Source organism: Thermochaetoides thermophila (genome assembly GCF_000221225.1).
Source record: "Thermochaetoides thermophila DSM 1495 unplaced genomic scaffold scf7180000011816, whole genome shotgun sequence".
Taxonomy (NCBI): Eukaryota; Fungi; Ascomycota; class Sordariomycetes; order Sordariales; family Chaetomiaceae; genus Thermochaetoides; species Thermochaetoides thermophila.
The window spans coordinates 3,876,491-3,887,814 of NW_006383032.1; the positions used below are offsets into that span (position 1 = coordinate 3,876,491).

General features: G+C 50.6%; 3 protein-coding genes across 3 annotated transcripts; 1 reads left to right on the forward strand and 2 right to left on the reverse strand.

The window, feature by feature from the left end:
* Positions 1 to 749: 749 nt before the first annotated feature.
* On the reverse strand, positions 750 to 2,215 carry CTHT_0031560 (adenosylhomocysteinase-like protein; the record flags this gene model as incomplete). The annotated part of the gene is made up of 3 exons (XM_006693535.1): positions 750 to 762; positions 824 to 1,259; positions 1,315 to 2,215. 3 exons carry the CDS (start codon positions 2,213 to 2,215, stop codon positions 750 to 752), a joined length of 1,350 nt encoding a protein of 449 aa, XP_006693598.1.
* Positions 2,216 to 3,246: 1,031 nt separating this feature from the next.
* On the reverse strand, positions 3,247 to 6,069 carry CTHT_0031570 (eukaryotic translation initiation factor 3 subunit-like protein; the record flags this gene model as incomplete). The annotated part of the gene is made up of 5 exons (XM_006693536.1): positions 3,247 to 3,808; positions 3,881 to 4,344; positions 4,417 to 4,535; positions 5,468 to 5,619; positions 5,681 to 6,069. The coding sequence occupies 5 exons, from the start codon at positions 6,067 to 6,069 to the stop codon at positions 3,247 to 3,249; spliced, it is 1,686 nt and encodes a 561-aa protein (XP_006693599.1).
* A 1,815-nt stretch (positions 6,070 to 7,884) lies between these two features.
* Positions 7,885 to 10,835, forward strand: CTHT_0031580 (uncharacterized protein; the record flags this gene model as incomplete). Its single annotated transcript, XM_006693537.1, has 5 exons — positions 7,885 to 8,046; positions 8,245 to 8,469; positions 8,624 to 8,918; positions 9,874 to 10,054; positions 10,574 to 10,835. 5 exons carry the CDS (start codon positions 7,885 to 7,887, stop codon positions 10,833 to 10,835), a joined length of 1,125 nt encoding a protein of 374 aa, XP_006693600.1.
* Positions 10,836 to 11,324: the final 489 nt, after the last annotated feature.

The window sequence follows — 11,324 nt, forward strand, 5'->3', positions numbered from 1 at the left end:
TCCGTGCGACGCGTTCATCTCACCAGGGATCTCAAGCACGATGTTACTGAACTGCTGAAATTATCCAGCGCCAGGTAATAGGCTGGTTATGACTGTCTCTGCTGACCGAGCTGAGTTCTTTCTCATAATTAGATGTGACCCCAAAAGTTCTGATAATAACTGAGAAGACCATATGTCAGGCGTATACAGACCAGCAAATGAAGCGGAACTGAGCAGCATGGCCAGTCTCGGTCCTTTGGCCGAAGGCCCACAGGACCATAAAGACAGCCACCGGTAACTGATGATAACAGGGGGATTGAGGGACGGAGAGGTTCAACAGGGAAGAGTGTGGGCTGGGAGGACTCGTGTGTCAAATTATGGTTATTCCTCTTCTCATTCAGGCCCCGGTTGAAGGGGCTGCTATTCTCCCCCTTGAGCCTGCCTCGAGAGGGTCCATCATGTACACAAACATGACAAGTTCTGGAAAACGCCCTTTCCTAGGCGTTGGAGGGGTATCATGAGCCCCAAAGCTAAACGCCGCACTTTTGTTGAAAACGTGTACCAGACCCCCCTTTTGCCTTTAAAACCCCGGCCCGAACCCTATGTGCCATGCCAGTCATGTCTGTTGAAAATCAAAATTCGAAAACTGACCCCATTCATGCTCATCAAGGTCCATCTAGGAACCAGTGTGTGTTCAAGAACACTCAGTGAGAGAAATGTTAATAGTCCTCTGACCGTCACGTGGATTATGGTGAAGGAAGACAGGAAATTTAGTAGCGGTAGCTTTGAACTGTCAGTAACGGACCAGACCTGGAAATATTGGGATTCAAGAGGTCCAACATACTGCTCGCTCTTGTAAGGACCCTCGATGTCCAGGCCCAAATATTCGGCCTGGATGGGGGTCAGGGTAGTAAGCTCCGCATTGACATGAGCCAAGTGTAGACGGGCAACTTCCTCGTCGAGAATCTTGGGCAGGACATAGACCTTCTTCTCGAGTTTGCCATGCTTGGCAAACTCGACATACTTTTTCTTGAACTCCTCATCGCTGTTCTTGAACAGCATGATTTGAGCAAGAACCTGGTTACTGAAACTGCAGGACATGACAAAAGAACTGTGGCCAGTGGCGCAGCCCAAATTGACGAGACGGCCTTCAGCCAGCAGAATGATGTGGCGACCGTTCTTCAGCAGGAAGCGGTCGACCTGGGGCTTGATGTTCTCGACGGACTCAGCATTGGCTTTAAGCCAAGCAACGTCAATCTCGACGTCGAAATGGCCAATGTCTGGGACAATAGTTAGTGGACGAGTGGCTGCCACCGGAAAAGAAGCAAAACGTACTGCAAACAATAGCATCGTTTGGCATTTGCTCAAAGTGCCTGCCAACCAGGATGTCGCGACAGCCGGTGGTGGTGACAAAGATTTGACCAATCGGGGCAGCCTTTTCCATGGTGGTCACCTCATAGCCAGCCATAGCAGCCTGCAGGGCATTGATCGGGTCGATCTCGGTAACAAGAACGCGAGCACCCATGCCGCGCAAAGCCATGGCGCAGCCCTTACCGACATCGCCGAAGCCAGCAACGACGGCAATCTTGCCAGCAATCATGACATCGGTGGCGCGCTTGATGCCATCAATCAACGACTCGCGGCAGCCGTAGAGATTGTCGAACTTGGACTTGGTGACGGAGTCGTTCACGTTGATAGCAGGGACCAAAAGCTCGCCTTTTTTGTACATGCGGTAAAGATGGTGAACGCCAGTAGTAGTCTCCTCAGACAAGCCATAGCAGTCCTGGAGCATATCAGGGTACTTAGTGTGCACCAGATGGGTGAGATCGCCACCATCATCCAGGATGAGGTTCAGCTTTTTGCCGTCCTTAAAAGCAAAGAGCTGCTGCTCCAAACACCAGTTGTATTCCTCCTCGGTCTCGCCCTTCCAGGCGAAAACGGGAATGCCCGCGGCGGCAATAGCGGCAGCAGCGTGGTCCTGGGTGCTGAATATGTTGCACGACGTCCAAGTGACCTCGGCACCGAGAGCGACCAACGTCTCGATCAGAACGGCGGTCTGAATGGTCATGTGCAAGCAGCCAGCGATACGAGCGCCCTTGAGTGGCTGGTCGGCAGCATACTTCTTGCGGATGGCCATGAGGCCGGGCATTTCGTTCTCAGCCAACTCAATCTCCTTGCGCCCAAAGGCAGCAAGAGAGAGGTCAGCGACCTTGAACTTGTGAGCGGGGGCAGACATTCTGGCGAAAGAGAGGCGGCGTTTTGGGACAAGCAAGCTTTCAGGTCAGTCTCGAGGAGAGAAAGGCAGAAGAGGGACAAGATGGGAAGGAAAATATCAGATGTGGGTGGGACCCATATCCGACTTTTAAAGAGGGGCTGTGTTGGCGGGGCAAGAGGCTGTAAAAACTTGGCCTGCTGGGATTCCCAAGACCCTGGCTCGCGCTCCCGCGGCCAAGACCGTCACAACGCATAACACAAACTATCAGTGACTGTGGATATGTATGAAGATATGCTTTAAAGGTCTTATCATTACAATGAGATGCCAATTGACGTTGCTGCTCACCTGAATTCCGGACAATTGCTTTTACATCACCAATTGTTGCAGAGCTGTGAACAAAAAGTGGGTAAGGGCGTGCGTGGGGCAGGTGGAAGGGATGGCGGGGTCAATGAAAGAAACCGTAAGGACGCCAGGGCTGATTCTGGAGAGCCACCCCACTATTGATTCCGATACATATCCAGGGCGCTGGGCTTCCAACAGAGTCGACCAATATCCAAGTTCACCATCCATCTCCCAATTGAAACACCACACGACAAAGGAGTATCAGTACCCACCGCCCAGCTGACCAGCTATATGAAAAGAGCCGCATAGAACCCTGGCATGCTTTAGGGTATAATCTTACCTGCTGCTTGGAGGTTGTAGAATCAAGACACCAAGTTCATCTTGCACAGCAGCCTAACCCTTTGCCTGATGCCGATAAAAGAGATTAAGAGACACACGCGAGCCCTCTGCGTGCATGCCATCTGAATCAGTCATTGATATGATTACTGTGTACGGACAATAACAGGACCTGTTTTTTGAATGCCCTCAAACCCGAAAATGAAATCCACATATAATTGCTGTCCGAGCAATAGGCATCGTGGCCGGCTCGGAACTAAGGTAAGCTAGCAAACCCATGACCCGGAACGCCAGACCAAATGCAGTCAAGACTCCTGCAACTTTCACCATACCTGAAGCTTCCACGTGCATGTGTGCCAGTCAAAGGTTCCCAATCACTCAGGAAGCAGGTTCCCTCTGACAGCAAACATCTTGGAGGTGATGGTTGCTGTAAAACCATCTACCTGTCTACTGTACTGCTCTACCTGCCTTGCATTGAGCATACCCTCCAACCGGCTGGGCTCTTGAGGGAGCTTGAACAGCCTCTGCCATTCATCCTCGGGCAATGGTGGCTGCTTGGCTGCCAGACGGGCAGCATTCTCCGCCTTTCGCTTAGCCTGCCACTGAGAAATTTTGAACTGCTCGCGCGCCAGCTGCCGTTGGTAGTATTGGTAGTTGTTCAGGTCGGCATAGTGGCTTTCGATGCTATCGAGGAGCAGATCGCAAGTCTTCTCAAGGAACGGATCGATGGAAAGATCCAAAGTGTCAAAGGAAGGATGGGCTGGCAGCTTGACTGGGTTGCGCCGAATATCATCGAGGGAAGCCGGAAGTGGAATCTCTGCTGACTCTGGCGGGGCAGGGATTTGATGCAAGAAAGAGGTGAGCAGGTGGGAGTTGTGGACAATTACCGGAACCTCAATGAGAATATCCCTGAAAGACAGCTTGGACTTTTGCAAACTATGTATGTTCCTTGTCAGCTCCATCCTGCTTGACAAGAGACAAGTTGCAAAGGAACCGTTGCCGACTAACCTGTCAGTTGTGAACTTGCCCTCCTTATAGGCAGCCATAAACTCAGGCGAGAGCCTGAAAGCACGCAGACTAAGAGTGCCTTGGGAGCTCCGACTCACGTCATGGACGAGTGCCACGGTCTTGTCGTTATCACGCTGGTAATGATACTGGTTCTCAATAAAGTTCAGGTTGATAAAGTTTCCCATGGTGGCACTGGTGTACCAGCCAACATTGTTGGCATCCACATTGACCTCCTTGAGGTGCCTAATCATCTCATTTTGATACGCGATGTTTGCCTTCGCACGAGGGGCCGCTGCGGCAAGGCTCGAGGCATCCTGGTGGCTGTCGGAACTCGACACATCGATCATCGGGAAGGGAAAGGCATTGGTAATCTCAAGCACTCCATTATTGTCCATGCCCACAATGGACCCTGTAGCGATGGTTGGAAACGCTGAGGAACAGTGCTTGACAATCTTCATCACAACCTGCCCATGTGTCAGCGAAGGTTCGCTCTAGCAGGGCACTGAACTTCCAAAAAAAAAGTCGAACCCACGTACAAGCGCTTCAACCTGCACCGTCTTGAACGGCGCGTCTTTCTGGGATTCCACCATGGTGTCTGAAGCCGTGTGCTTGATAATGGTGGAGTCTGGTGTCCGAGAATAGGCCTTGGGATCTTCTGTTGGTGTTGGTGTCGCCAAGTTCAGCTTTTGGAGGGTTTCAGAAATCTCTCTGGTTTGTGGGCACAACTTCTACAGGGTGGCTTGAAAGGAAACAAACAAGCGGAGACCACTGGCAGAAAAAAAAGCATGTGGGGTAGTTGTGGCGCAGCGGTCTCCTTGGTGTCCTTCAGCCGCAAACCAACACTGGCTGGAATCTGCAAGTCGAATCAGCAAGGCGCTGTTCGCAAGTACAGAGCGATAACAAGGACCTCAGCCGGAATTCTTGAGAGAACCCTTCTTCAGACTTTATCTCTATACTTAAGAATAAGGATGGGGCCAGGATTGCACAGACCGCAGTTACGATGGCAACCTGGAATAGGTGTGATGAAGGTATCAACCTAAACGTAGAAACCTAACCCCCAAGAAGCCCCCCAGGTTATGCTATCTAACATCAAGCGGGAAAGTTCTTACACGAAAGTAACTTAGACACCGACATTACAGGGCACACGCCCAAATGCCACCAATGATCCAGTTGTCAACGGTGGCATCTTGCATACTCCCACGTTGAAGATCTGAACCTGTACCGCCCCAAAAGTCTTAACGCAACCTCACCTCGCCACGGTGATATAGGATCTTGGTTGAAACTGCTATATTGGGGTTGTCGCAGGTTCAACATGCTCCAATCTTAACCAGTTTTTCACAAACACCCCCGCTTGCGATCTGAAAGTATTACGTCTATTATCTTTTACTCCAATCGTTCTTTGGATATCACAGGCTTAACTATCATTGAAACCAACGCTAATATCGCAGAGAAGACAGCAACCAAGAGAAGAAAAAAGGCCGAAAGGCTCCCCCATTATGACTTTACGACATTCATCGTATTTCAGTCAGTCCTTCCAATCAGTGATTTGCCAATTTTTGATATTATCCATCACTGTCAGCCTGTGACGATCGATTTTCCAAGAGGCGTAGAATGACCGCGCAGCACCAGCTGCCTTGCGGTGAGCAGGCCCTGTTCCTCCCTTCCGAGCGTCCTCATGCGATCTCCAGATACAAGTCGCCAAATTTCGTCCTTCAGCATCCGGTAACCCGAACCAATATCTGCAACAATCACTGTTAGCCTCAGGTCCGCCTGATCAATGCCATGATGAAGCCAACTTACTTGAGGAACCCTCCACTTGCTATTGCCTCGGCGTGAGCGGCTTTGTCCAGCGCACTAAGCTCTTCATAGGCTGTTGTTGGAGGTATCTGAGACCTGAATGCCACAATATAAAAAGAGGTTTCTTTCCAGACGTGGTTGCTCTCCTTTGTGAGCTCTCGGAGAGTGTCGATCACCTCGTCCCAGTTGAACGTCTCGAGGTACGGTGACGTCGCGTAATCATCCCGAAGGCACTTCAATTTTGTTAGAGCGATGGCCATCAGTTGTTGCTCAACCCCAACGCTTTCAAGATCAAGAAGATGTTCTTCATCCTGGTACAAAGAGACAACGAGATGTCTTCCCGGCGCTAATTGCTGCCTGAGGCTTGAAGTTTGGACACTGAGGTTTCCCATAGTTGGCGGCGTTTGAGACTCTAGGACTGCTGCTGAACTGAGAACTGTAGACACGTTGACTCCCTTAAGTTTTTGGTGGATGTTGAATGTTATGAATGTCTGGTCAACTAGCAGGCGCGGCTACCAGAAGTTGACTAAGCGATATTGTGAAGATTCGTCGTGGTCTCTTTTCATGGAATACTCTGCATCGAGCAGGGGAAACTTTCCTGAATGTGGGTTGAACTGGGCTTATATACATGATGGATCAAAGGATGAAATACCCCAGCCAACGATTCTAAGCTCTAACTGAACAGTTCTGGAACACAACGATCGCTGCACAACTGGCATTGGCCCGTAACATCCCAATAGGTATAGGGGGGGATCTCGCACAATGATGCGGATCGCGCCATCGGCTTCGGCAGTGGTGCCATCGAAGGGATTTCTGATCACCCCTGGATCTTAGATACGTATCTAACTTCCATCTGACCAGCTAAGCACAGCCTGGTCTCAACTGACTCAGCAGACACCCGTTAACGGGCATCTGAGGAGACATGCATCGCTCACCCCTTTCTCTGCCAGTTGCCGCCAGGTACAAGGAATCCGGTTTCAGCCTCGTGGGGAAGCAGATGTTGCAAGACTGTCCGGGAATCGAAAATAGCTCCACAGCAGATGAGGCAGTAATGTGGAGGGATTCGGCAGTTATAGATTTGGTTCCTCCCCAGCACATTACAAACTCGCTCAGTGCCTCAGGGTTGTCGATGGAATGGACACCCCACTTGTTCCAGAATTATTTATGCGGCGAAGAAGTTCTACTGCCAAAGGTGAACAGCACAGATATTGAGATGACTTATGATGCTTGCTTTTCAGTTCCACATCGTTGACTGGGCAGCATCAAACATCAGAGCATCTGGTTAATACCATGACATAGTAGCATAACCGGAGGGCTTTTTGCTGCCAAAACTAGCCGAGAACCTTGATTTGTCCACGGCCTGCAGAGCAAGACGACTCAAATAGTGGGACATGGGTAGTAATGTGTGGCAGATATCTGGCAGCTAAAAGTGCATATCCATTCCACATTATCAAGGCTAAACTGCGTTTCTTTCCAAGTAGAATATAGACAGTGGAGGGATGACGATCGAGCAAAACTGCTGTTGTCAGTTGCCGAAGCACTCATGCATTCTGCTTGGCAACTTCTGCAGGGGCCAACACAACACATGATTCCAGTTCAGCGCTTAAAAAAGGAGCGGCATGAATAGTGACAGAGTTGATTATGATAGAGGGGAAACTCCAATATAGAGCAGTTTTGACAGACTCGCATGTATTAAAAAAATAGATGTTGCATTATCACTCAAATCAGGTTCTGGAGTCAGTGTTGGCTTATATACAATGTCACGATCAACAAGGGCATCACGCGGGAGGGGCGGAGCCGGGCACAATGACCAATAAAAACGCGGCTTACGTGGACCCGAGAGAGGCCGTCAGCCAAGAATCGCTGACGAGGGACCAAAAGACCCTCCAAGGAATTAAGAATGGCTCGAGTATATAAGGTAGATAGATTCCTCGTACGTAGAGGGTCACGAAAAGTCCCTTAGTCAGCAATACGAACAGTTGTCCAGACCAACTAATGACCGCAGTGCTTCTGAAGCTGTATGAGAACTCTAGCCTGCCAGATCCATAAGCCTTGGACCAAGCCCGAACCCATCTCCGAAAGGCTAGCTGGATCGTCACACGTTGCTGACTCCCTTTGGTTCTGAGATCGGTTCAGACCGAAGGCACAGCCTAGGGTCAGGCGCTCAATACGCCCGCAGACATCATGGCCAGTACCCAAGCGCTTCCATGAACACTCCCAAAACCCCAGAGCAGCAGCTCGCAGATCTGCAGGACAAGCTCACGAAGGTGCAGCAGGCGCTCACCCAAATGCAACTTGAGGATGCGCGCCTGCAATTCAACCTCGGACGCGATGAGAAGGCCAAGCCGGAGCCTCCTCCTAATTCAAGGGTAACCGGGAACAGCTCAATGGATTCCTTTTGCAGCTGCGTACCTACTTCTAAGCCTACCCAGAGCGCTTCCCGGATGAAGACGCCAAAGTGCGATTTGCACAGTGTCTCGTCTTGAGGGCTGGGCCCTTCACTGGTTGAGCCCACACTGCAAGACGATCTGGACCACGAGGCCGAGGATCGAACGAAGCACATGTAGATGTTCTCGGACTTCGCAAAGTTCGCCGAAGGACTGGAGAAGGTTTTTGGGGATCCGGACTCGCAGCGGCATGCCCAGGAGCGGCTTGCCCGCCTGCGCCAAACCAAGTCAGCTGCCGCCTATGCAGCTCAGTTCCGACAAGGCGCACTTTGTTCTAGCATTAACAACGAGCGTCTTATACAACTGTTCTACAACGGACTTAATGAGGATGTTGAGGACGAAGTTGTATAAGATGGAATAGCCGGACGATTTGGACAAGCTTATCACTATGGCTGTAGGGATCGTCAATCGTCTGCATAAACGCCTCCAGCAGAAACAACAAAATTCTCGCTCACTTCCCAAGCTGCAGAACAGATTCAATGACAGGAAAATATGGCAGAAGCTCCCAAAGTCAACGGCTTACGGTACCCACGCAGGACATATGGACGTCGACGCTGCCCAAAAGACCGGCCAGAACGAGATTACTTATTATGATTGCGGTCAGAAAGGCCGTGTAAAGAAGAATTGCAAGCCACCGTACAAATCCCGGAAACCTGCACCTCGCAATGAGAGCGCCGCGGCCGAGAAGGATACGAGGGAGACAAGCATGACGGAGTGGCTTTCCGATGAAACTGATCGGCTCCTCCATTTTTTGCTGACCGAAACGGAGGTCGACGCTGGATCTGGAGTTGCCAGTAAGCAACGACATCACAGGGAACTCGAACGAGGATTGCAAGATGGAACAAAGGCCCCGAGGATTTCACGACCCCAGGAAAGCATACCAGTACCATGTCAAATCGTGGCAAACCGATGTTCTGGGGAACGGTATTGGAAGTAAAACGCATATGTGGGGCAAGGACGGAGCACGAGCCGAACCGGCCAGCAGCGGGACCACTGAGAGGGCGCTGAGTCGAATGGTACCCATACCCTCTCCTTCACTCCCACCAAACTGCACAGCCCGGGAAACGGGTTTTAGAGGCCCATGGGCGGCCTCTGTTACAAGCGCTGAGGCAGCGAGAGACCATTGAAGCGGTTAAGACTACCCACACGCCCCATGGTACTGCAGTGATCAGAAGAGCGAAGGATAACTGATTATGGGTGGCCGCGCAATGGGAAGAACATGAGGCTTTGGCATTGGTGGACAGTGGAGCGTTCAGGAACGATAACTCTGTTATCTACCTCTAACATTCTAAGCGCCCCGTTCAGAAATATGTGGTATTCTGCACAGTTCTATGCCAATTGTAATACTTAATGGATTAAAGTTATATTTAGTCCCACAGATGGATATCATTGACTGGAGCTACGTCAACCGGTGCCAAATACCATGGCGCAAGAAGAAGAGAGACGCTGTACCGGCAAGGGACCTTTTCGCACTCAATATGTGCAATACGAAACCGCCTATTGACACCACAGTGGCGGGAAAAACGACCCAAGCAATTTTCGACATCACCGACATGAAAGGACAAAATGATGTGATCTTGGAATACCATGATACCGGATTTACGACCCAGATATCGACTGGGGCAGGCGGCCACCTACGACCACGGGTTTGGTCGTATCCAAGCAGTCCGATGGAGCACACAAGCAATGGTTCACAAGGTGGGAGTGTCGGGGACACGAAACCGTCCGCGGAACCACCGCATTGATCAGACAGTGTCGACGACGCGATGAGTCCAGGAAGAGGCGGCAGCCATCTGGTGAAGATGGCAGGAATGAGAATCAGCAGGAAGGCCCGAAGAGGCAGCGCGCAGGCAGCTGTCGTTTCCGTCGACGAGAGCCAAAATCTCGCTGTCGAGGGTTGGGTCACCTCACGCGAGGCAGCAGTGATTCAGTGACCCCCGGAACCAGCAGAGAAGCGAGGCAATGATATCCAGAGAAATATTGAAGAGACCCTGCGTTCAAAGCCAAGCATATGGAGGGATTGCCTGAGCATGGACCATTCATGAGATCAAACTGAAAGAGGGCGCAACAACTGAAGCTTTTCAAGTTTATCACACCAATGAACGAGAAAATAAGGCGCCTAAATGCCTGGAAGAGAATCTCCGACGCGAACACATCCGACCATTGACTTCACCGGCAGGGTACCCAGTGCTGCTCGTACCTAGGAAGAATGGTGAGCTGAGGATGAATGGAAAACGGCCTTCAGCACACCTTACAGCCACTATAAATACCTGGTCATGCCTTTCGGGCTCACAAACGCATCCGCAACTTTTCAAGCTTAAGTTAATCACACGACACAAGCTTTCCTCGACAATTCTGCAGTCTGTTATCTTGACGGCATTCTCATCTATTCGCGGAACCTTGAGAAGCACCGATAATACATCAAGGCAGTACTCAATGCCCTGCACAGGGAAGGATTGTTAGTCAACAAGAAGAAGAGCGAGTTCCATGTGACAAAGAACGTGTTCCTAGGCTACGAGATCTCTCCCGGCGAATTGCGCATAGAACCTAGCAAAATCGAGGCTATCAAAAACTGGCCCATACTCACGACCGTCAAGGACGTGCGAGCCTTCGTCGGATTTGGCAACTTCTACCGCATGTTCATCAAGGACTTTGGCAAGATTGCCAGACCATTGCACGACCTGACCAAAAAGGATGTTAACTTTCGATGAACATCCGGACATGAAGCAGCTTCCCAACGCTTGAAGGAAGCCATCATCGCTGAACCAATCCTCCGACTACCCGACCCTACGTGAGTCTTCGATGTCGAGACTGAAGAGACTAACTTTGCTATCTGAGGGCAGCTAGGACAGCGTGACGACAGTGGCAAACTTCACCCGATAGCTTTCTTCTCCAAGAAACTCAGCAACCAGCAGCTCAACTACTCCATTCAGGATAAGGAGTTGTTGGCAATTGTTGAAGCGTTTCAAGAATGGCGACCATACTTCAGTGGTACCACCTACGAGGTCCAAGTTTACATCGATCACAAAAATCTGCTATATTTCACCACGACTAAGGCTCTCAACAAAAGGCAAACACGATAAGCCGAGTTTCTTTCACAGTTCAATTTCCGCATCAATTACCGGAAAGGAACGGAGAATACGAGAGCTGGTGCTCGAAGCCGCCGGCCGGATCAATAGAAATATGGAATTGAAGCATCG